The sequence below is a fragment of the Nicotiana tomentosiformis genome, chromosome 12, assembly GCF_000390325.3.
Source record: "Nicotiana tomentosiformis chromosome 12, ASM39032v3, whole genome shotgun sequence".
NCBI classification, from domain to species: Eukaryota; Viridiplantae; Streptophyta; class Magnoliopsida; order Solanales; family Solanaceae; genus Nicotiana; species Nicotiana tomentosiformis.
The window spans coordinates 34,111,894-34,138,935 of NC_090823.1; the positions used below are offsets into that span (position 1 = coordinate 34,111,894).

Below are 27,042 nucleotides of genomic sequence, written 5' to 3' on the forward strand. Positions count from 1 at the left end.
ACAACCCTGGAATCTATATCTCCCTTGGTCACGTGTTTAAATTTTGCAATAGTAGTTTAGTAGAAAAATAATATTTTTTTATTATCTTGAACACTAAATTAATTTTAGTCTGCTTAGTTAACGATTAATCTAAGTCTCTGTGGGTACGACATCCAACTTTCGAGTCACTTTATTACTTTACGGCCACATATACTTTGCGTGTACTTGGGAAACCAATAAGGTTTTTGGTGTTGTTGCCGGGGATTTAGTTATTGATTATTTATCTATGTTAAGGTTTTAACTGATTTCTGTTCAAGTTTTTAATTTTCCTATTTAGTTATTTTCTAGATTAGACTTTTACTTTTATCTTTAGAGGTTTTGTTTATTTTTTCTTTTTGTAAATATTTGTATTTTTTATTTTTACAACAATTTTATTTTTCTTTTAGTTTGTTCATAGTTATCTCAACATGACATCTGGGGATGAAATATCTGGAGATAAGGTTATTGATGAAGACACTTGATTGACAGAAGACTTTTATGGCCCGTCTTTTTGGGCTTGTCATGACCTGAACTCTGCTAGGTATGAATTTGAATATGGGAGTAAGGGTTGATATTGGGACGGATATTCATGATTAAGGGAATATGCAGAACTCCGTTATCTTCTAACAAAGTTGGTGAATGGTTGGTCAAAGGGAGGAGTTGGTCTTGCATAAGAAATTGACAAGTTTGGCTTGGCTTTGCAAAACTTGGATGCAGATTTGAAGGCAAAGGTTGATGCGTTCAACACCCAATAATTTAATAATGATTTGTGTGAAACTGAAAAAAAATCTTCTAGACCAAATTAAGTAGCTAAAACGAGAATACCAATCATTAGACCATATTTTTCTTGAGGATGCCAATGTTGAGAAGAGTGTTCTAGAGTCATGTGAGAAAGTAGATAATGTTATATTTGAAGACTTTAGTGTGTGTACATATGAGGATGTAAATAGTAACGCAATTCTAGAGTTGGAACGCATTGGTCCTCATTCCATCCATTGTTCAACATTGTGTTTGGATGATGATATGGTAATTGAGTCATTCGAGCCTTTGGAGGAGCCAACAGATGAGGAACAAGGTGCTTACATTCTGGAATTTATTGTGCCAGAGAAAAAGAATTACATACCTCTAAAGACCAGGAAGTATAGAATGCGAAATTGGTTACTTGACCCAATTACATTTATCCCACCACCCAGCGAGCATAGAAAAAATCTTGACGCCAAATTGGGGGCTCAATTCATAAGTTCGAGGTGGAGGCAAAAAGTAGTTCAAGTCGTGCCGCGACGTTAAATCAGGCGCTTGTTGGGAGGCAACCCAACTTTACTGCTTCATTTATTTTTACTTTTGTAATTTTTTTTCTTGTATTATTTGTTTCTATTTTGTAGGATTACAAGCATAGGAAACAAAGCCATTGGAGTGCAAAAGTGAGCTAGATGATGAGAACTAAGTGTGGGGTGCCCACACAAAGAACCATGCTTGAGGGAAGTCTGAGTACCTCGTGACATGTGATTGCTTCGGCCTTTGGCCTTTCGGGGAGTTTCTTTTCCACCCTTATTATTGTTTTGCTTTATTTGTGCATTGAGGATACTGCACTCTTTTAAGTAGGGTGGGAGAATTTCTCTAGATAATTAGTAGTAGTATGTTAGTAAAAATGTTAACTTCTTATTTTGATTTTAGTTTCTTATTTTTATTTTCGTAGTTGTGTAGTATTTAGTAGTTTAATTATTTTTATGTGGAAAATAAGAAAAATTGAAAGAAAAGTAGAAAAATTTGACTTTTCCTGGCGATGGATCTCCTAGACAGTTTGAGGGATTAAAGTCTAAACAAAAATCCAAAAATATGTCTTTTAGTTTCCTTTAGGTAGTAATAATCACCCGTGGGTTTTCTTTGTACCTCGGTTCTTTTCCATGGGATGTAGTTTGAACGGGGTAGTAGTTTTATTTTTATTTTTTAAAGTAGGACTTAGAAAAAAATGAAGGAAGAAAGATGAGATTCCTAAATGCCTATGGCTTGTTTGATAGTAGCATATTTAGGATTTCACATGTGTAGTATCTTCCCTATGTTTTGAAATTGTCCATGATGCCTTTGAAAATTGGATTGCACGTCTCGTGACGCCTATGTCTCGTATTCTTGACTTATGTTCACTTTGTGCTTAATGCTTAATATCTTGTGGCTCTGTGAATACTTGCATTAGTTTGAGAGTCGGAATGAGACCATCCTCAGTGAGTCATGTGCCATATGTGAAGTGAGATTTTTGTGTAGTCCATGTCATTGTACTTGTGTCTAGAACTTGCCGGTATGTGAATCGAAGCGAAATTTTAGGTGAGAGTCGGTTTAAAAAATGAATTTAGGTTGTCTTTGTTCTTTTTGAGCTTAATGTTGACCACAAATAAAATCTACCCCTATTTAACCATTTTGAGCCTATAGACTTTTAATTGGCACCCACATTACGAGCTTATACCCTTTTTATTCTTAATTGACATTGTTTTGATCCTTTTACCTCTTAAAGCACTTTAATTGTGAAATAAGCGCTAAAAGAAGTAAGGAGAGAATTTGGGTGGCTTTCGAGTGGAATCAATGAAAGGAAGAAAGGTGCACTTGTTTTGTAAAAGAATACACCACTAGCGAAAATTGTAAAGAAAAACAAACTAAAAAAAGGAGAAGGAAAAATATATATGAATAAATTGATATCTTGTTCTTGCTAGTGGATATGAATTAAATTAGTGCCTAAAGAAAGAGGGAACGTTGTTGGGGATGATTTTAGTTGTGAAATTGAAGTTGGGATTGAAGAAAATGCGCGTAAACTTAATCATGTGATGTGTTAAAGTGCTTAGGGGGGTTAGTCACTATTCCTAAATATATCTTACCGGTCCCTTAGCCCATATAACAACCATGAAAAAGTCCTAATTGATTTTAGATCGAGCGAGCCTACATTAGTAGAGATTTACATTAAGGGCAAGCCTATGGTACCAATTGCATACATGTGACTTCTTTTGTGAGAGTGAGTGATTTGCTTTGATATATATGTGTCCTTAAAATATATTTGAGCATTTGATTTGAATGTGTAGATTCAACTTACTCTTTTGTTCTTATTGTGAGGGCACATGGTTTCATGAGGGATAGGTAACATTATTAGACTTCTCTAGGATGTTGGGTGTTCAAGCCATGAGTGCCTGGTGACATTGAGTCAGTTATTGAGGCTAGAAGTGTTATAAGCATGTTGTCTTTGTTGTAAATATATTTTGAGAATGGCAAAAGTTAAAGGGAAGTGTGTTCTTAATGCATATGCTACAGTTTAATTGTTTCTATCAAACATGGTCATTGGTGTAGTGTGATTCAAATGTTTAAACATAAAGTGCTCAAAGATAGAGTAAATTGTTGGTTGCTCTAGGGCGAGCAAGAGTTTAAGTGTGGGGTGGTGATATTTGGCTAAAAATTTATGTTTTTGCATGTAATTTTCTGTGCATTATGCCTCGATCTTGTTAACTTTGGTGTGAATATTTGTGACTAGATCTTAATAATGTTATTTCTACGTGTAGGAGTAAATTGGAAGTGATTTGGGGAGTTTGCATGCAAATTGACGTCAAAAAGGGAAGAATTTGGAGGAAGTATAAGTTTGGTGCCCAGGTTGGCTCTAGGCACCAAATAAAACACCGTTAAGAGCATGCTAAAATATTAACTGTCCAGATGGATTCTAGGCACCAACCAAAATGCCAAAATCAGAAGACCAAAAAAGTTTGTTGTCCTGGTTGGCGCCAGGCACCAAGTGAAACGCCAACATGTGGATTTTTTCCTAATTCGGCCGGGACATGGGGATTTCAACCCTAAACATCCTCAACATGTATAAAAGGGGTTCTAAACCTATTTTGAGGGAAGGGGACATATTTTGGATGAAGGAGCGAACATACCTTTGGACCAAGGGAGAGCACGGAGCCGCCGTGGAGGCCAGAATGCATCAGATTCAATCTTTCTTCCATCAAACTTAGTAATCTTTATATTTTTTGGATGATTTGTTGTTTTGCTACCATGTCTACGTGGAGCTAAACTTCGCGTTCTAGGGTTTGATTTGTCATGAATATTGAAGTTTATTAATTACATTACCGTTAATTCAAGTTAACATCTTTGGTTGTTTCTCTAATTCTGTGCATAATTGCTTAATTGTTTGGCGAGCAGTTGAGTTCTATTAACTATCTATGTTATGCTAGGGAAAGCCATATTTAGATTAGAGTAGAATTAGAGAGAGCTTGTTTCTGAACCCGTGGCTCGGGGAAAGATTTCGCGGTTAGGATAGGAATATACCTCACAGTCTTGCTTAGTTGAGTATCGTATTATATTCGTTCATGATAGATTCAATACCATAGGAATGTAGGATTGATATATTATGGATAGACGGATAGTATTGTGGGAACATGCTATTTATATAAACGAGCTGGTCAACTAACAACCACAAACAATTCGGATTAACAAGTGTAATTACAAACTCAATAGGATTAATAAACCGACCACAACACTGGAATATATATCTCCCTTGATTACGTGTTTAAATTTTGCAATAGTAGTTTAGTAGCAAATTAACATTTTTGATTATCTTGAATACTAAATTGATTTTAGTCTGCTTAGTTAACGATTAATCTAAGTCTCTTTGGGTCCGACATCCGACTTTCGAGTCGCTTTATTGCTTGACGGCCACGTATACTTGCATGTACTTGGGGAACCAACACAGTTGAACATTGATCCCTCCAGCATTCATAAATGTCTTCCAAACACTAGAAGCAGTAGTACCTATCAAGAACAAATGCTCAAAAGACTACTCTTGTGTAGGTTGACAACACCAACACCTAGAAACACATATGTATCCTTGCCTTCTCCATAAATCATCAGTGGCCGGTTTGCCGCTCCATAGCCAAAGAAAGAATAAAATCTTGAATGGCAACCCCTTAATTCACATATGCTTGTATTCTAGATTAGGGTTTGCTTTATGTCTCACTATATGCCAGGCACTACGCACTGTAAACTTACCTGAAGCAGTAGGTTTCCACAAAGGTCTATCCCAATAGCCAGAACTGCCTTCATACTGCGCCTTTTGTTTAATATATTCAGTTATATCTTTAGGGATAGTTTGGTCAATCAACTCCTCATTCCAGCTAGCTTCTTGCCTCAATTATGCCACTTCTTACAATTCCTCATTGATATGAAACTCAGGTGGCACCAAGTGGTATAGTGCCCCTAAGCCTGTCCAGTTTTCATGCCATGCATTTGTTGTACCACTCTTCATCTCCCACAGTATCTCATGCTCCAGTCCTTCCCTTTTATTCAACATCTACCTCCACACATGAGATCCTTCCCTAAATTGCACTATTGTAGAAATCTCTTTATTGCAATACTTGTTCCACATAAAGTTAGACCACAATGACTTGGTTATTCTGAATCTCCACCAAAGCTTAGAAAACAAAGCTCTAGAGACATCATGTAGAGATATGAACCCTAATCCACCCTCTTCCTCAGGAAGGCATAACTTCTGCCAAGAAGCCCAATGTCAACCTCTACCTTCCTCTTTTGTACTCTAAAAGAATCTTGCAAACATATTGTGAAAATATTCAATAATGTTATCTGGAGGATCAAGTACTGATAGAAAATGTACTGGCATACTTTGCGACACACTAGAGATGAGTGTTGCCTTGCCCCCAAATGATAGTAATTTACCTTTCCAAGAATGAAGTTTAGTTTTTACCTTCTTTATGAGATCATTATAATAATCTTTCCTTCTTCTAGTGTAGAATATAGGGCATCCCAAGTAGGTTAAAGGAAACTCCCCTTTAGCAAAACCTGTAGCATCTCCTACTGCTTGAAACAAAGAATTGACAGCTTTGACATGCATATAGTATGAACTCTTAGCTTTGTTAATCAACTGTCCAGAAATCCTCTCATAGCTTCCCAATGTTGTCATCACCTTCTTCAAAGAGTCTGAATGAGTTGAGGCATATATGATAGTATCATCAACATATGCCAAATGATTTAGTGGTTCGAACCACTTAGGCATACCAAACCATACAACGATTTTGTTTTCAAACAACTTGTTCAAGGACATAGATAGCACTACCGCTGAGAACCCCTCTTGTGTACTTGACGAACCCTGAAGTCTGACCATTCACCAATACTGAATACTAAATATTTGATACTAAGTTCCACACTATGTTAATGAAATGCTCAGCAAATCCCATCTTCCTTAAAACTTGTAGCAAATACTACGAAGATACCCTATCATAAGCCTTAGCCATGTCCAGCTTAATCACAACATTAGCAGGCTTAGCTCTCAGTTTTTTATCAGTTACTATCTCCTATGTGAGAAGAATATTTTCAAAGATACTCCTACCCTTCACAAATCTTGATTGATTAGGAGAGATCAAGGCAGGCAGTAACTTCTCCAATCTATCATGTAGCACCCTGGATATCACCTTGTAGATGAAGTTGCTCAAGCTTATAGGTCTGAGATCAGAGAATGTTTGCACCATAGGTTTCTTAGGCAACAACACCAAATTAGTGTGTGTGATGGACTTTGGCAGTGTAGCACCTCCATAGAAATGTAGTACAATGCTGTGTATATTATAGTCAATAATCTCCCAACAGTCTTGATAAAATGTTCCAGTAAATCCATCAGGACCACTAGCACTATCTCCACTCAACTCAAACACTGCACCTTTGATCTCTTCTAGTGTTGGATATCTACACAACTCCATGTTTTGCTCCAAAATCACCATAGAAGGTACATTGTCAAGCAAGGAAAAATTTGTAGGATCACCTTATTTGGTAAACTGATTCTGGTAGAAGTCCCTAACAATAACAACCAGTTGAACTTGATCATCAATCCTGTCCCCACCTCCATTTTGAATCCTCTTTAGTTGCAGCTTCCTCCTTGCCATTTACATGATTATGAAAAAAAATGTTATTTCTATCACCTTCAGCAAACCAAGTCATCCCAATTTTTTGCTTCCAATATTGCTCCTCAATATTCAAGTACTTCTTCGATTCTACTTGGGCATGTTGGAGCGCTATTCTATTAGCAATTATTGGTTCCTCCTCAAATAACATCTCAGTCACCTTTATAATGTCCTCCAAGATTGCCAACTGCTTGAAGATATCACCATAAGTGTCTTTACTCCACTGGGACAATGCAGCCTTCACATTATTCAACTTGCTCTTGAACATGAGAAAAAGGATCACAAATAAAGTCTACATGCCAATTCTACCTCACCACATCTTTAATGAATTCATGTTTAGTCCAAAACTTGAGAAACTTAAATGGCTTAACATAATTTGAAGCATGTTCTCCACATCTCATGAACAAAGGGGCATTATCAGAACCAGTTCTTATCAAGTGCTCTACCTCAATGGTAGGAAAAAGATTCTAGAAAGGAAGATTTACCAATATCCTATCCAGTCTCTTGAAGATACACTCAACATTGGGGTTTTCATTCCACCAAGTGAATGGATTCCCTTGTATCCTAGGTCAAACAATCCACTTGAATTAACACAAAATGCAAATTCTTCATACTCAGGAGGACACACTGGAAGACCACCAATCTTTTCATCTTCATGAAGTACCACTTTAAAGTCTTCACCTACCATCCAGGGCATCTCCATATCACTTGCAAGATACTACAAGTTATCCACAATTCCAACCTCTCAAGGGGTAAACATTTTGCATACACAAAAGTCATCATGACATGTTGCCCAATGTCATGGTGAAACACCTTAACAGTAACCTATTGTGCAGTTTTCATGACCAATTCTTATTCCGCATTAGCGTAAAAAAATAGCCAAATCTTTCCATTAATATTTGAAAAGCAGCTTCCACATTCAATCTTCTTTTGTACCTTTGTATGTGCCTTTGATTCTAAAATGGTTCCATCAATGCAATGACAAATAAGAGCCCGTTTGCATATAAGAAATTTTTTACTTTTTCTCGGAATCAATGTTTGGCAAAATAATTTGCAATTTTCACTTGAAGATGTATTTTGGAATTTTTCAAAAATTTGAAAAACTTCAAAAAATTATTTTTCAAAATTTCCACTCATATCACTCACAAAACTTCAAAAACAACCCTAAATTATATTCATGTCCAAACACAACTCTAATTTTCAAATACTATTTTTATTTGAAAATTATTTTCACCTTTCTTTTGGAATTTTATAATTCTTATGTCCAAACGCCCACTAAATTATGCTCTCTTTGCATGTTGATCACCCTAGGAAAGGTCTTTTGTATATTCACAGACCTTATGTTCTAAATTAATGTTTTGATCATCCTTTAGATTGTGACATTGCCCTTCTGGCATTACTCTTGTAGGTTGTGGTGCTTCCTTATTGTGTGCCTGCTTCTTACTTTTCTTACCTACCTTAGAACTAGCTCTAGGAGATAGGTCAAACTCCCTTGCCATTTCATTGAAATTTCCAGCCGATGACTCATCATCTCTTTCATCCTCGAATTGTTGTTGTTCTATTAGAGATTTGTCAATCTACACAGGAGCCACATTATGTGTCACTAGGTCATGTAAGGTGTGAATAGGAGTCTTCAATGGTACATTGATCCGAAGCTGCATAATCTGCCCAGTTCCTGATGCACAAGCCATTTGAATTGGCTCAATGACTTCTGATGCCTTTGGTACTATAGCCTGCTCATTTTGCCCTTTAGTCAGCATGTTTGCCTCCTCTATCACACTAGCATCATGCTCCATAGCTCTTAAAGCCTCCTAAATCACCCTAAATTGAAGCTCATCGACATTACTTAGGCTAGGGTTACTGTAGCAATATGTGCAGATTTTACTGTTCCATTAAGATCAGAGGTCTTGCCATCAGTTGTTTGATGGTTTGACCTCACTGTATCATTTAAGACCTTATCATTAACATTCCCAACCTGATCAACATTCAAAAACTCCACCGGATCACCTCTAGAATTGTCAAACACCTGGACAGTTTTACTGTTCCATTGGTGTTCTTTTTGCCAGATGACTCAACAGCTGATCCACCAGTGAATTTTGCTTGCCCTATTGATCCTTTATCACCTTTATTTGGTTGCATTGCTAGTTGATTCTTTTATCGATCATGATGCTCAACCCTAGGTTTTTGCAGACTAGGGTTTATTGTAGCACTCTTGTTCATTGTGTCTGCCTATTCCAATTGAGTATTGCCCCTTTGATCATCAATTGTTGGAGTGTTGTTTGCAGCAAAATTGTCGTTCATCACTAGCACTTCATTACTCCATAAAGAGCTACCATTCTTAGTTGCTCTAGTTGAGTCAATTCTCCTTGGAGATTCTCCATAGGTTTGTGAGGGTATCTCCTGACAAGAATGATAAAGTGTAATATTAAGTGCTTCCTTTGAGGTGCCAATCTCCTTTGTACCCAGTCAATTATCCTTTCCTTAGTTGCTAAACCTCCAGTCCCAGCACCATTAGGATTAGGACTCCTTTCCTTTGTCGGCTCACTCCCAGGTTCCTTTCTTTCTTCAACCCTAATCCCTGTAGAACTAGGATTAGCATTACCATCCTTAGCCGCTACAGTAATCCCAATTGTACTTGGATTGGAGTTGGAATTATCAACATTCCTCAACACCTCCTTCTCTTATACCTTCTTGGATTCATCCTCATGCTGCTTATTGATTTTTCCATTAGTATTCCCATCTCCCTTGCCATCAGTGATCATCAAAGTAGATTGTCAGCTTCTTCAACTTCCAATGCATCAGACGTGTTGCTTGTTGTTATCACCTCACCATTGTTTTGTTCTTCCCCTTGGATTTGCAGTCTCCGTTCCTTTGCATTCTCAATTATATGACCTCTCTTATCCCTTTGGCATTTTGCCTTCTTTGCATCCATTCCTGCCTAGACTGATTAGTAATAGGCACCTTTCCACTAGTCAAGGCCTTGGTCATATTAGCAGCTGTGCCCACAATTTCCTTGCCTTTGTCATGATCATCAACAACTTCTTCAAGCTACCTATGTAACTCTGGAGGGATAATCCAATGCTCCTGTTCCATGAACTAATTAATTTAGATACACTAATTTAGGGTTATTTTTAGACTAATTTTTAGTGCTAAGCAGAGTTGAAAATATTATAGAAGACTAACCATTTACATTTCCCCCCATGGAATTTTTACCTCGTTTGACTTTTTAAAAAAAGTTAATAATATAAATAACATTACTTTTAAAATATTTTAAAACAGTTTAAAAATTAGAATCCCATTAATTTAGGAATTAATTTCCCCCTTTTTCTCTCCCTGAACCTAATTTCTACTCCTATACTTTCACCTAGCCGTTCCATTCTACTCTCTCCTTTTTTTTTGTTTTGGCTTCATTACTTTCATTGCTGCTAAAGAAAACCAGGGATGATTCCATCACTGAGAACCTTCCTCCTCCATAAAAAAAACACAAATTCATCTCTTCATACTTTGCTTTTCATCTCATTCTTTTCTTTTCACACAACTCTATTTTGGTTCAAGAAATCATCCAGATCGTTCAAATTTATGCTATATTAAATACCATCATTATATTATGTATAAGTTTTATATATAATTATACACTATTATAATATCGTATATTTATTCCAGGTATATATTTAATTATCCATTGTTAATAACATTAATACACAACTATATGTACAATGGCTGAAGAATTCATTGTATTATGTATATTAATATATAGAATACTATTGTAATTTATACAGTATTGAATACCATTATTATACCGTGGGTATATGCATTTATACATAATTATAATATATTATTATAATACCGTGTATATATTTATTCCACGTATAAATTTAACTATCCATAATTGGTATATATAAATTGTTACCATTTTGTTAAAATGTGTTTCCCGGAGAAAGAAGTGATGGAAGGAATAAAAGGGGAATAAAAACTAAAACTGTGTTATGGAGAGATGAAACAACGAGATTGTAGGAAGCGAATAATTAGTGGTAATCCTCGAAAGATTCTCGCTCATTGTTTTTAGTTGGTATTTAATATGTTTCCTTATTATTTTGTTGCTATATTTGTTAATTAACTATTTTTGTTAAGATATTGTAAATTTTTACAATTTACGTTGCTTGTTACGAAGAAAGCCCAATTCTCATGAAGATAAAAGAATCGTAACGTTGGTTTTCAAGTTTGCTTTATTTTTTGGGATTGTTACATAAATAGCCGGTCATATTTACTGTTTACTTTTTTTTACCGGTATACATAGATTATATATTAATTATATATTATTATACATATAGTATACATGAGTTATGCATATTTTATACATCCACCAGCTATTTTTAGTTTAAAAAAATGAGGTGGACGGCTATTTGAGTTAATTCTTCTTATTTTTTTCCCTTTCCTAATGTTTGTTCTGTTAGCATGGATGTAATTGGCTGTAAAAGTATGACAGGATCTTATTTTTACCTTTTGTCTTTCATTAAAAGTCACAAACAATGCAAATTGCAATTGGCCGTTGGGTCCATTTTTGTTATTCTGTAGCTCTAGTATGATTTTCACCATGAAAATGTGATATATTTGCTTAAGGCCGGTAAAAAGGTGAGCGCCTAGCGCGAGCCTTATAGGAAACGATCTAGCTAACGACCAATCTTTCTAAAGCAAAAAGTAAGGGCGTAGCAGCTGCATGAAATTGCTTCTTAGTGCATATTCATTTTCTTGCTCTTTTGGCACTTGACTTTTAAGATAGAAGAAATCTTTCTTGCTTGTTTAGTAAAGTCGAACTTTGGCGGTAGAATTGGGGTGGGTTGCAGGGGCACGAGTGCCCTTAATAATTTTGGGGCTTTAATTGGCAAAAACGGTTTTCGCCTTCTAACCAGCCGTTGTTGTATTAGCCTACGGACTTTCCTTACCCGTTTTTATGTAAATTATTCAGGATTGTGCTATAGTAGTATGTGACTGAATTTTGGGAGCAGTAAACGAAACAAGAGCTGGAATTGTGGAACAGGCAATTGAATGCCAGATTATGCAGTGCTACTACTAGGTAGGGGTGTGCGTTCAGGCACTTCGGATTGGATATGAAAATTTTGGTTTGAAAATAGGGGTGAGCCTATGCCCGATTGTATCGCATTTTTTAAGTTTGGTTTTGGATTAATCACATTGGATATTTTGAATTTTCGATTTTGAGCCTATAATTTTAGATGTTTATTCTTCTTAAAACAAAATGACCATCTAAATAAAGTATTCATGTTAAGTTACCCAAAAAGTTCCTCGTTCTCGGTACTTTTTCCAAATAAAGTATTCAAGTAATGAAATCATTATCAAGAAAATAAAACAAAGACATTAATAAGGCCGATAAGAAGTATTCTGACAGTAACTTAGTAATTAGTACTGAATATATGAGATAATATCTAATAGATAGAGTTAATGGACTTATTACTATTGACATATGGATAATGAACTAAATATAAAGTATAAAAATTTCGGATTTTCGGATATCTAAAAATTTGAAGTGCCAAATCCAATATCTAATCCGTAATCCGAAAATCCAAACCAAAAATCCAAAAAATTCGAATTTCAGTTTGGATTTCGGGTTTGCCCAAACTATGCCCACCCCTATTGCTAGGGCGATCCTCCTATTTGACACCCCTATCCCCGATATGTACAGTATACATGAAATGCAAATAAAATCTGCAGTGGACGATAACGCAAAACCACCAATATACTTCATTATTTGAAAAACATGCTCAATATTTATCAGAAACTACAACGTTTTAAGTTATTACTCAACACTGATGATTCAGAAACTAAAACTTAACTTCTAAAAATAATTTGCATACGGAGAAGTAAATTCAAGAAACTCTTCATCCCGCTCCAATACTGACATATCTTGTTCACTCAACATGACAAACGCTTCGACCCCATCATCTCTGAAATTCATCAAATTGAACAATTTATTGTATGGACCAGTTCCTATAGTTGTCGCCACAGGTTTTCCCCAACCAAAATCGACATCATAGAACGGAAATTTACAAACACTGCTACAAGTGTAATCATCAAATTCCTTTTTCTCTGGTGACAATCCTTTAGCTAATTCAAGTATTTCCAATGCCCATGCATTTTCTTTGATATTGTCTCTGGTCCTAAAAAGTTGCTTTTCATTCCTAATGAGACTTACTATTTCTGGTAAGTTCATGTCTGACTCATTGGAAATATGTGTAGTAAAGTGAGACAAAACATTTCCAACAGAGTTTGGAGGTAACTTTGGTGAAATCATTCCGCGTAAATCTGCATACTGGATTAATTTAAAAGGGACAAAGGAAACCGAGTTCTCGGTCACTGCTTTAGCAACACATTTGAAAAGAAGTGCACTAAGGATTTCAGTAGGTGTAGGATTTTTCACTTTTGATTCAGAAACAATATAGGACCTAAGTGCACTACCACTTGGGGTGATGGAAATATAGTGTCACTTATATAATAAGGTGGAATTGTTTTTGCATTTGGATCACGAGTTAATGTTGCCCAATCAATTGAAAATTGCAAGCTGTTACATGCATCTCCAATTTTGTGTGACAAACATGTACTAACTGCAATTCCTCCACAATCAAAATGAGTTAATTGAATCACAACCAAGCCATATTGAGAATCATTCTCCCATGCTACACCTGGAGGAAAAATCAAGTCTTTGACATTACAATCTTTGTGATTAAGAACTTGAGACATTGGTGCATCAATTTGCACATTCAAGAACTTAAATACCCTTGCCATTACAATCGATCGCGGCGTTATCTTTCATGTGTCCTGCATATGGATAATATGAGACTAAATTTTTGGAGAGGGAGTTTTCAAGAAGTTTTGATATTTTGTTAGGTTGATTAGAAAGTTCACCTAATTGATATTTGTAGTAGTAAAACCAAAAGGTACATAAGTGTGTGTTTGGGCTTGTTCAATGAGAGAAAATTTGTGACATTTTTGAGTTAAAGGGGTTGGAGAGGAAGGTTTAATGAGCTTTTTTCAATCTTCTCAGCTGTGGTTATGTCGAATTCTTGCAGTATAATATAAGGTTGTCCAACGGGACGGGACGGCCCACTTAAATCTAAACGGGATGGGCCCATGTTAAACGGTATACGGGATGAGACGGGATGCCCATTTTGTCCTGTTTATCCCATTTTCGTCTCGTCCCGCCTATCCTGTTTGTACCGCGTATTTTTTAATTTCTTATTTTTGAAATATTGCCGTTGGGCAACGGCCATAAACGGCTATATTTGCCCCACTCCCCCCACCACCCCCCAAAAAAAAAAAATACCCCCTTCCCCCAAACTTTTAATATAACCCTTAAGTTTATTAAATTATAATTTGGCCATATTTTTAACTATAAATACCCCATGCTTTTTCATTTTTCCCACAAAAATCAATCATTCTTTCTCAAATCTCTTACTTTCTATCTATATTATTCTCTCAATTTTTTCACAATCAAGTGATCAACTAAGTTTCAAGTATTTGGGCAAATATTTGGAGCAACTTTCAAGCTTCAAATTAATTCATCAAGTATTTGGAGCAATTTTTTGGGCAATTTCTTCAAGTTTCAATATTTAATCACGGCGCACTTGTTCCATCTCCTAATTTTAATATATAATTTTTGTGTATCATTTTAGTGCTTAATTTGTTTGTTTACTTTACGTGTTCTTTTTTTGTATTTCATTTGTGTTTTTAATTTTTGTGTTAACTTTTTAATTTAGTTTTGTATTTAAATTATGGCACCTAAAAATATATTTGGCATGTTTTAAAAAAAGTAGTAAAGGTGATAGTAGTAGTAATCCTAATCCTAGTCCTAATCCTACTTCTTCTCCTAGAATTAGAAAACATATAGATGAAATGACTCATGTTGATGAAGCTTCATTTTCCCACACACCCCCCCGCATGTTATAATATTAATTTCGGAGAACAACTAGATCATGAAACTTTACAAAGACAATTTGGCAATGATATTTTTATTGAGGACGAAGAAAATGAGGATGAAGAAAATGAGGAAGAAGAATTAGATGAAACACCCACTAGTCCCGCAACACAAGCTCCAACTCAGAGTCAATCTCGGTCTGGAGCTTTACCCCATGTACCTCCTGTAAGGGGTAAGCCTAAGGGTGAACATGCCAAAACATCACTTGTATGAAATTTTTTTAAATATGATAAAGTCCATCAACGTGCTATATATGAAAATTAAGAGGTACAAAGGGACTTGTTCATAAAATTTATGAGAATTTAGTAATTCATGAAAATGAACAACCATCACTCGAAGACTACCAAGCTAACATATATTCTTATACTAGATCAATATTTGATAAATATAGATCTATGGAAACAACATGTGGTGAAATTGCCCCTTCTACTTCTAAGGCTAAAATATAAGTTCTATGGGAAGGTATGGATGATATAATATGTTTTTATTTCTCTATTGACGATAAACTTGATTCTTATCTTAATCAAGGATTGAAAAGTATTAAAGATGAAGAAGGTAATGAACAACTTTTGGCATGGTAGAGGGAGCGTGACAAGGCTTTTCCAACACTTTCAATAATGCTCCGAGATATCCTGGCTATTCAAGCATCATCAGTAGCATCGGAGAGTGCTTTTAGCGCGGCAAGATTTCAAATCGGAGATCATAGACATTCATTAGTGGAGGATAGCCTAGTGATTTCCGTTTTATTCAGAGATTGGATTAATTCAGAAAGAAGAAATCCTGGTTTTGAAAAATTAACCACTAGGAAGAAGAAGAATACAATGAGATACTTAACACTGGGAGCGATGACGGCATGGAACTCATGGAACATCAATCAATATTGTCAATTCCATAACAATGTCCGAGGAAAATTATAGATAAGTTACAACGAAACTATATATGAGTATACAAATATTAGTATGAAATAAAAGGCTCTAAGCCTTGAATTTTTTTATGAATTGTCTTACACTCTTACTTAGTTACTTAATGACTTAAAATTATATTAAATAAATTATAACTCTATTGTAATTACTAAAATATTTCATTACAAGTCTTTTATTTTAATATTTTATAATTCTTAATTACTTAGTTTCCTAATTTCCTTATAATTTATTAAGTTTTAAGTTTATTAAATAAGTTAAAAAACTAGCCGTTGCAAACTTTAAAAATTTAGTCATTGTCAAAATATTAGCCGTTGCCAAACTTAATGCTTAAATAATTATTTTTTTAAAAAAAACGGCCCACTTAAGGCCCGCGAAACCGTCTCGTCTCGTTCCGTCTCGTCCCGTCCTTTCCTGTTTGTTAGTAGGATGGGATGTGCCTACCGTTCGTCCCATTTATCCCGTCCCGTTTAGGTCCACCCCGTTATTGTCCCGGCTAAATGTCGTCCCGTCCTGTTCCGTTCTGTTTATTTGGTCCCGTCCCTTCCCGTCCCGTCCCGTTGGACAGTCTTAGTTTAATACACCTCCTCTAAAAAGAAATTGATGTGCTACATAATACGACAAAGTCCATTATTAGTACATAATTATTACCTCCTAATATATAATATATTACTCTTTCGAATCCAAAAGAAAGGTCCATTATTATGAACGTTATGGGGGTGCAAGCGCACATTTTCACACAATTCTGTCCCTTTATTCATTGGTTCTTGAAAATGATCCAATATAGATAACTGAAAAAGAAAAAAATATTTCAATATTTTGCCACAGTAATTAAGAATAATAGCTAGTTTAATCATCATAATAAAGCCTAGAATTGACAAAATTACAAGTTACATTAAACATAAAATAATGTGTGGGCTTTATGTGTTTCATTGAAGAATCCACCAACTATACTGTTTGATGTTCAGCACTTCTTTATGGGATGTCATCAAGCCTTCAGACGCAATGGAAATACCAAAAATTGCTTACACAATGAATATAATCCTTGGAGTTGTGTGTGGTTTGGTAGACTTCCTAATAAGAACATTCATCATAAGATTAGAATTTAGAGAAGGAAAAATAGGTGCAAATGTATGTGATTGACTGGGTGATACTGGAGAATCGGGAGAGAACTTAGAAGAAGAGCTAGAGAAAATAGGTGTGCTAGGATAAATTGAAGAAATGAGAGAAGAACAGAAATCAATTGATAATTCAGTAGGCTCTTGGGAAACTTCAGTGTGAGGTCTGGTAGCAAAGGGTGAAAGTTCTGGAGTTCGGTTACTTATACTAACTTTAGGAGTGGTTAAAGAAACATCAGAAGAAGAATTAGACTTAATAGAAGCAAATGGAAAGAATTCTTCATGAAATACAACATCTCTAGAAAGGAAGGGTTTTAAATTCTTGAGCTTAACACTTTGTAACCTTTCTTTCCATGAGGATAACCTAAGAACACACAAAGAGTATCCCTTGGTTCAAACTTAGTTCTATGATTTGAGAGAGTGGAAGCAAAACACAAACACCCAAAGCATCTAAGGTTAGAGTAATTTGGCTTGCTTTTAAAGAGAACTTCATAAGGAGTTTTAAATTTTAAAAAACTTAGGAAACCTGTTGATCAAATAGGTTGCAGTAAGAAGGCAGTCACCCCAGTATGATATAGGTAGGTGTGATTGGTATAACAAGGCTCTGGATGTCTCTAATAAATGCTTATGCTTTCTCTCCACAACTCAATTTTATTGTGGTGTGGACACACAAGTGGTTTGATGAATAATACCTTGTGACTGAAAAAATTCTGATTGAATGTTCCCACTTCCCAATTCAAAGACATTATCTGATCTTATAATTTTGACCTTGCTGTTAAACTGCCTTTCTACCATGGCCCGAAAGCCTTTTAGAATAGTGAATACATTGGATTTGTTGGTTAGTAGATAAGTCCATGTTCCTCTACTGAAATCATCAACAATTGTAAGAAAATACTTAAAACTATCATATATAGCACTATTGTATAGTCCCCAGGTATCTACATGAATTAATTCAAACACTTTCTTGGTAGAAATAGAACTAGAGGGAAAAAGAAGTTTGGATTGCCTTACCATAGGACAAATAATACATGGAGTGGAAGATTTAGAACAGTTAGATATAGAAATTGATGAAACATTTTTCATATTGCTAAGGGGCATATGGCCTAATCCGTAGTGCCACAACTTTTCCTTTACACTTGAATCAGAAAAACTAAAACATGACTATAAACCATGATTGGAAACAGAATTCCTTCTTGGAATTAAAACTCTTCTAAACTTAGGTGAACTCTTAGACACTATTGTTGTATGTATGTATCTGAGAATGTAGATGCCTCCTTCCTCTTTACCAATCTCCAGTGGGCTCTTCATTGAAGGGCCATGCAGAAGAAAACATGAAGAGGGAGTGAATAAAATATATTGCTTGAGTTGTCTGCACAACTTGTGCACAGACAACAGATTATATTTAAAGGATGGAATGTAAGGAACATTTTGCAGAATCAGATTAGGCAAAAGAGAAACAGTTTCTGAATGAGTGACTTTAACTCTGTAAGCGTTTGAGAGTTTAACCATGAGAGGTTCAGGCAAGATTTTTAAATCTGTGAAAGATTGTTTGTTGAAAGACATATGTTCTGTTGCTCCACTATTCAATATCTAAGAATCATCATTGATTTGAATTAAACAGGCAAAAGAGTCAAAGAAATTAGTTATACCAGCATAGCTCACATTTACTGCAACATCAGAGGTTCCTGCATTGTTTTGTCCCAATTTCACTTGCTAAAGGAGCTGCAGCAGTTCAGCCATATTCTCCTTGATAAGATTCTGACCTCTTATTGCATTTTCTGCTCCCTGTTCACTTTCCTCATTTTAAAAGAAAGCATTGTTTGCCTGGGCACCTCCCTAAAACCTTTTCTGCTTTGTGAACTTGAAATCTGCTAGAAACCCATGAATCATATAGTACTTGTTTATACTATGTCCATGCTTCTTGCAATAAGAACAAATTCCTGCATTTTTCTTAGATTCAAAACTTGTTTTCTGCATCCTGTTCTCATTAAATTTCCTGAAGTTTCATGGTTGGTTTGCAGTAATGAATGAGGCAGATTCCCCTGAGTATGCAGAAGTAGCATGTATCTCCCTTTGTTTCTCATCTTGAATCACAGGAGAATATGCATGTCCAATGGAAGGTAAAGGTAATGACAACAAAATGTTACTCCTTACCCCAATAAATATGCCATTCAGTCCCATTAGGAACTGCAATAATCTCTCGTCTTGGTGTGCTTTCAAGCTTTTGACTTTTGCTCCACACTCACACTAACAAACACAAGCAGAAAATGTGTTGAGTGCATCTAGTTCATCCCATAGGCTCTTCATTTTGGTAAAGTAAGTTGCCACACTTGAATTTCCTTGCACCACTGAACTTAGCTCCTTTTATAGTTGGAACAACTTTGCTCCATTTACTTGACCAAATCTGTCTTTCAAGTCACTCCATAAATCATTTGCACTCTGTGAATAAAGAACACTTTCAGCTATCTCTTTGGACAGGGAGTTAAGCAGCCATGAAAGTACCATGTCATTGCATCTAGCCCAAGCTTGCTGGATTCCAGAATCAGCCTTAGGGACAACCATGGTACCATCGATAAATTCCAGCTTGTTCTTTGCAGACAAGGCAATAATGACTGCCCTTCTCCAATCTCTATATCTGTTTCCATCAAAAGCTGAGGACACAAGGTTCATCCCTGGATAGTCAGAAGGATGAAAGTAATAAGGGTGAGTAAAGTCAATCACTCCTGAAGCATTGGTAACTGCAGGTGCAGGAGCATTGGTGATGGTAGTAGCAGAAGCTAGAGTATCAACCGACTGTGGTGAAGAATCCATAGCAGACAAGCTTAAGGGAAGAAGAAAAATGAAGAAGAAAAGTTGATTTATGACTGAGAAAGCAGAATCAAATCTACTCTGAAACCATGAGAAAATGAGAGAATGATTTGAAGATTTCCTTCTGTTGTATATTCAGCAAAAATGTGTGTTTAATCACTCTGCATACCTAGGATTATATACAAAAGGAATGAATTTGTACATAAAATAAAATACAAGAAAGGAAGAAATAATTAAAAATATATTGTGTAATGTGCTGAGCACTATGGGAATATTATGGAACAATGTAGTAATAGAAATAAACAATTAAAGTACATGGTGCAGGGCACTAGGGGAATATTCTTGACCAATGTAGTAATTGTACTTCATAATCAGAAAATCTTAGACATTTTAATGCAAAGCTTCATCATCTCCAACATGATTTTTCATAATAAAATATTATCGCCAAACTGAATGTCTTCTATTTGTTTGGTCTTCAAAAGTCTAAAATCACACTCAAATAAGGGTGTTCGTGTATGAAGGAAAATATTTTCTCAAAAAATAAGTAATTTTCTTATTTATTTTTTAGTATTTAATTAGTAAGTAGAACATATTAGCCTAAAATTATTTATATATAATCTAGACAAATGTTATGGAGATGGGTGATGGGTCGGAGGATAGGGTGGGGTCGCGAAGAGGGGTTTTGGGTCGGAGGGGGCAGGTGTGTTTAGGTCGGGTGGAGGGGAGCGGGTTTTAGGTCGGGTGTGTTGGGACGGGTGCAAAAGGTGGGGTGGGCATGGGATAGGGATCGAGTTTTGAAGTGCCTGTAAAGAAAAATGAGTTAATAAAAAAAATATTTGTCTTATGAGTTCAAATATGCTACTCCACCAAACATGAAAAAAATTATTTTTATTTTATTCTATGACATATACATTTTCTCTTTCCCTTCCTTTTCTGTTTTTCGGCTTTCCTCTTTCCTTTTACTTCCAATTCGTTCTCCATTAATCGAAGTACAGGTGACTTGAACGAAAGTTTAGTAAAAGTAGACAAAATTATTGTTCTAATAGGAGGGAGTAAAAGAAAAATTGGTGGGGATTTTCTATTTACTGCAGTAAAAATAGTAAGAAATAGAAGGAAAAAATGATCGACTCAAAGGAAAAAGAAAAGCAAAGAAAAAAAGGAGGAAAACTTACGAAATATTGAGGATGGTCATGGGAGAGTTATACACATTAAAAAGATCAAGGATGAGTGTTAAAATTTCAGTTTAAACTTAAAATACTTTACTTCTAAATCACTTTAATAATTTTTTGTTCACTTGTAGAACTTCTGTTTAATATATTACACGTGACAAATTAAGTATTCAACACTGGGAACTGGAAAGTCTAAATTATGCTATGAAACATATGAGTGTGGAGAAAGCATGGGATGTGAGAATCATTAGTTATGTTTTCTGTATTTTTACGATTATTGTCTTGAAAATCTAAATGTTGTATATCTGTCCTAGTTGGATTGTTTGCATCCTTGAGACTTGGACAAATTTAGTGGACCTATTATTGTTTATTTATATTGCTTTTCATATTTCACTTGTTTAATTATTGAGGTATCCCTTTGTGACTTGTTAAATAGTTTTTGCTTACCGTAAATTTTTCTGTATCTTAAGAATGTTTTATAAAATAAAAAAGGCCAAAAGTGTCCCTAATCTATTGAATTTGTCTTAAAAATACCCTTTTTTCATCGAGTGGTTCATAAATGCCCCTAATGATATTTTTTTGACTTAAAAACTATCCTTAGCACTAAGGGTTGACTAGTTGACCAGGTGGGGCATATTGAAAAAGCCATGTGGCACTCTTTTATCGGTCCACGTAGAAGGATAACTTTAAAAAGCCCTAACCCATTGGTACCCGACCATATAGTTAACCCGCCTCATAAAATAATACTCTCTCTGTTTCAATTTATGTGAACTTGTTTGACTGGACACGGAATTTAAGAAAAAATGAAGACTTTTGAAATATGTGGTCCTAAATAAGTCAAAAAGGAGTCGAGAGTATTTGTATGGTTATAAAAGCTTCTCATTAAGGGTAAAATTGAAAATTTAAGCTAAATTATTTCCAAATTTAGAAAGGGGTCATTCTTTTTTGAACGAATCAAAAAAGAAATAGGTTCACATAAGCTGGAACGGAGGGAATAACCCTTGCTCACATATTGTACTATTGTTTCCATTTAACTAAAGCCCTCGTGATTGCCATCTCATTACTATTATATGAATATTTTTAATAATTTGGTGAATTCGTGATAGATCAAAACAAATTGTGTTAGGGTTTATATTGGCAATGGGAGAGAAAGTCGACTTTTCATTTTAGAAAAAATAAAAATTAAAAATTACTGTACAAAATATCTATGCCTCGCTATTTATGGAAACCCAAAACACTATACTTGCGCCTATTACTCAACTAAACTAAAACTTGTAGAACAAAAACAAAGTGGGCTTCGTGACTCAATACAAAGAAACATTTTCCAATACACTAAGTAACTGCATTTTCAAATATTCCAACACCTCCCTGCAAGTTAGAGTGTAAAATAACCCCAACTTGCGAAGATGTACATGATGAGCTGCACCAGTTAAAGGCTTGGTGAACAGATCAGCAAATTGAGTGGACTTGAAGTGTGAGACAACTGAATTAGACCCTCAACCAACTTGCTTCTGACGAAGTGGCAATCTAGTTCGATATGCTTGGTATATTCACGAAATACTGGGTTCTTGGCGATGTGAATAACTGATTGGTTGTCACTAAACAAAGGAATGGGAGAAAAATTAGTAACACCAAAATTAGAAAGAAGCCTGAAAACCTAGGTGATTTCAGCAGTAGCCCTACTCATGGATCTGTATTTTGCTTCAGCAGAAGACAGAGAAATCATAGGTTATTTCTTGGACTTCTATCCAACCAAACTACCCCTCCCCCCCCCCAATAATATGCAAAACCCACCGACAGACTTCCTACTATCCGGACAAGTGCCACAGTCATTATCATACTACACACTTAGAGAAAGATCAAGGGAACTTTTAAAGAAAATACCAAAATAAGAGGTACGCTTGCGATACCTAAAAAGGTGTAAAGCAGCATCCATATAAGGGAGACATGGCCCCTGCATGAATTGACTTGAATGTTGCACAGTAAAGCACATATCAAGTCTTGTATGAGTTAAATTTTTTATTTTAGCGACGAAGCATCTATAAACTTCAGGCTTTAGCGGAGGAGTACCTTCCTTAGCTTTGAGCTTTTCATGCATTTCAAAAGGATACACAATTGAACTACGATCAGATTAATGAAACTCACCCGGCAAGTCGTGGATGAACTTTTTCTGATGAAGCAAAATCCCACAATCTATATATAACACCTCAATCCCCAAGAAGTAAAGATGACCCAAATCATTAATCTTGGAGTATAAAAGATTTCACATAAGATATTTCACCCAAATCAGTTCCAGTAATGATTATATCATCCATATACACTGCTAAAATAACCAAGGAAATACCAAATCCCCATGTAAATAATGAATAATCTTTAAGTGAATAAATATAACCTCTAGAGCTCAAGGCCCATGATAATTTGGCATACCGCTGCCTAAATACCTTCATTAAATCATACAGAGATTTTCTTAACTTACACACTAAAGGACCCTAGGAGGAAAAAGAATAAGAAGAGGAAGAAGAAAAGGAAGAGGAAGAAGAAGAAGACGAGGAAGAGGAAGAGGAAGAGGAAGAGGAATAAGAAGAGGAAAAGGAAGAAGAAGAAGAAGAGGAAGAGGAAGAAGAAGAAGAGGAGGAGGAGGAGGAGGAGGAGGAAGAAGAAGAAGAGGAAGAGGAAGAGGAAGAGGAGGAGGAGGAAGAATAAGAAGAGGAAGAAGAGGAGGAAAAGGAAGAAGAAAAGGAGGTGGAAGAAGAGGAAGAGGAAGATGAATAAAATGAAGAGAAGGAAGAAGAAGAAGAAGAAGAAGAAGAAGAAGAAGAAGAAGAAGAGGAGGAAGAAGAAGAGGAAGAAGAGGAAGAGGAAGAGGAAAATGAGGAGGGGGAGGAGGAGGAGGAGGAAGAAGAGGAGGAAGAGGAAAAGGAAGAAGAAGAGGAAGATGAAGAAGAAGAAGAAGAGGAAGAGGAGGAAGAAGAAGGAGGAAGAAGAGGAAGAAGAAGAAGAAGGAGGAGGAGGAGGAGGAGGAGGAGGAAGAAGAAGAGGATGAAGAAGTGGACAGAAAGACCAGAAAGGAGTCTCATGAAGACCTCCTCATCTGAATCTCCATGTAAGAATACACTATTTACATCCAATTGGAACAAGGGCCAACCTCGTTTCATAGTTACAACAATTAAGATCTTAACAATGCACATATTCATAACATGGGAGAATATCTCATTAAAATAAATACCTTTAATTTGTGTATTACCTCTAACTACATGTCTAGCCTTATATCTCTCCAGAGTTCCATTACTTTATATTTTACTTTGTAAACCCATTTGCAACCAACTGTCTTTTTACCAAAAGGTAGCTCTATAATATCCCAAGTCTCATTAGATTCCAAAAACCTCAAACTCTTTTCCCATAGCATCCTTCCACTCAGGGAAAACTGATGCCTATGAGTAAGTGTGAGGCTCAATGATAGGATGCTAACTAGATGTAGTGACAGAAGCGGAATTAGCAGATATGGAGCTAGCTTGATGAAGGTTGCAAACATAATTTTGAAGGTATGCACAAGGATTATGAGTCCTAGAAGGTCTTCTTAGAACAAAGGAATAAGACACGGGAACAAAAGGTGTATTGGAACTTAAATCTGAAGAAACAAGAACGGTGACTGAGTGAAAGATGAAGTAGGAATAAAACTAGAACTTCTGTTTGTAGAAACAAGAGTTGGAGACTAAATAGAAAAAGAAGAAGAAGAAGAAGAAGAAGAAGAAGTAGAGGAAGTAGAGGAAGAAGAAGAAGAAGAAGAAGAAGAAGAAGAAGAAGAAGAAAAAGAAGAAGAGGAAGAGAAAGAGGAAGAGGCAGAGGAAGATGAGGAGGAGGAGGAGGAGGAAGAAGAAAAAGAAGAAGAAGAAGAAGAAGAAGTGGACAGAAAGACCAGAAAGGAGTCTAATGAAGACCTCCTCATCTAAATCTCCATATAAGAATACATTATTTACATCCAGTTGGAACAAGGGCCAACCTCGTTTCATAGTTACAACAATTAAGATCTTAGCAATGCACATTTTCATAACATGGGAGAATATCTAATTAAAATATATACATTTAATTTGTGTATTACCTCTAACTACATTTCTAGCCTTATATCTCTCCAGAGTTCCATTACTTTATATTTTACTTTGTAAACCCATTTGCAACCAACTGTCTTTTTACCAAAAGGTAGCTCTATAATATCCCAAGTCTCATTAGCTTCCAAAAACCTCAAACTCTTTTCCCATAGCATCCTTCCACTCAGGGGAAACTGTTGCCTACAAGTAAGTGTGAGGCTCAATGACAGGATGCTGACTAGATGTAGTGATAGAAGCGGAGTTAGTAGATCTGGAGCTAGCTTGATGAAGGTTGCAAACATAATTTTGAAGGTATGCACAAGGATTATGAGTCCTGGAAGGTCTTCTTAGAACAAAGGAAGAAGACACGGGAACAAAAGGTGTATTGGAACATAAATCTGAAGAAACAAGAATAGGTGACTGAGTGGAAGATGAAGTAGGAATAAAACTAGAACTTATGTTTGGAGAAAGAAGAGCTGGAGACTGAATAGAAGAAGAAGAAGAAGAAGAAGAAGAAGAAGAAGAAGAAGAAGAAGAAGAACTTGTTGGGGGTAGGGGTGAAGAATGATAAGGTGTATCTGTTGAGCTGTGCTTAAGAGGACGATCAAAATAGACAGAGAATAGAAAGTTGGACATGACATAAGAACCAATAGAACCCTTGACAAAAGAAAATATGTATTCGTGAAATATGACATCCCTGGACACAAAGCAGGTTTTAGATTTCAAGTTGTACAACTTACACACCTTTGGAAAAAAGATACCCCAAAAAGACACAAGAAATTGCTTCAGGTTGAAGCTTGTCCCTATAAGATTTAGGTACAGTTGAGTACCACAAGTATCCAAAAGTTCTGAGGTAAGAATAAGTGGGAGACTTATTATAGATAACCTCATATGAGATTTTATCCTTCAATAGAGTTGAAGGAAATCTATTTATTGGGTAAGTAGCAGTTAAAATACAATCTTCCTAGAATCTAATAGAAAGATTGGATTGAAAGAGAAGGGCCCTAGCAGTTTCTAAAAGATATTTGCGTTATTTCTCTACTACTCCATGTTATTTTGGAGTGTGAGGGTATGTTGTCCGATACAATATTCTTTTTTCAGAGAAAACTTGGAACCAATTATACTAGACCCGAATTCCACGGCATTATCACTTCTTACAGTTTGAACTTTTAGTTGAAAGTGGGTTTCTATCATGGAAATAATGGTTTTTAAGAAGTCAAAGGCGTTGCTCTTGGCACCCATTAAGTGAGTCCAAGTAGGTATTGAGAAGTCATCAATAATGGTTAGGAAGTACTTCGAGCCATCATATATGGTAGAATGATATGGCCCCTAAGTGTTAATGTGTATTAGTTGAAAAGGCTTTGTGATTTGTCTACTACTATCATGAAAAGGTAATCTTGCCTTGCTAGGGGAAAAATTGGCAGGGGAATGATTGCTTAGAGAAGAAAATTGAAACAAATGCATATATGGATTTCATTTTAGAACAAGGAGTATGCCCAAGTCTATAGTGCCAAACCACATCTGTTTTATTGATATTATTCAAACTTGCATCAATATTTACATGCTTATCACATAATTCAATACTATTTACATTTTCATATATTCTAGGAGGAAACTCACAGACAATGTAAAAAAGAGGTAAACATAATGTAAATTAGAAGGTGAAATAGAAGTACAAGATGATGCAGTAGCAGAAGCAACAAGAGGCAGAATAAGCTTATAGAGATTGTGATCCAATTTACTAAGAACTGGCGGCATCCTCAGTGAAGGGGCATGTATAGCACAAAGAGTCTTGGTAAATAAAATAATCCCATTGAATATGCACAGCAGAGGTTATACTAGAACGAAGAAACATAAAGCACCTAGTGAATGTTGAAGTTGGTGAACAAAGTCAAGAATCCTAAATTGTGGACCTTGACTTTTGTAGCGACCCGACTTGTTGTTCTAAGAATTTACGCCCCGTTCAGTGACTTAAGGTTTCGAGCATCCTCGCAATATGTAT

General features: G+C 35.7%; 2 protein-coding genes and 1 pseudogene across 2 annotated transcripts; all 3 read right to left on the reverse strand.

The window, feature by feature from the left end:
- Positions 1-12,804: 12,804 nt before the first annotated feature.
- On the reverse strand, positions 12,805-18,955 carry LOC104121212 (acyltransferase Pun1-like; annotated as a pseudogene).
- Positions 18,956-18,982: 27 nt separating this feature from the next.
- LOC104121211 (uncharacterized) lies at positions 18,983-19,789 on the reverse strand. Its single transcript, XM_009633151.1, has 2 exons — positions 19,373-19,789; positions 18,983-19,225 (listed from the first exon to the last, which is right to left on the reverse strand). The coding sequence occupies exons 1-2, from the start codon at positions 19,787-19,789 to the stop codon at positions 18,983-18,985; spliced, it is 660 nt and encodes a 219-aa protein (XP_009631446.1).
- Positions 19,790-25,241: 5,452 nt separating this feature from the next.
- LOC138902455 (protein MTL1-like) lies at positions 25,242-26,798 on the reverse strand. Its single transcript, XM_070190324.1, has 2 exons — positions 26,632-26,798; positions 25,242-25,737 (listed from the first exon to the last, which is right to left on the reverse strand). Exons 1-2 carry the CDS (start codon positions 26,796-26,798, stop codon positions 25,242-25,244), a joined length of 663 nt encoding a protein of 220 aa, XP_070046425.1.
- Positions 26,799-27,042: the final 244 nt, after the last annotated feature.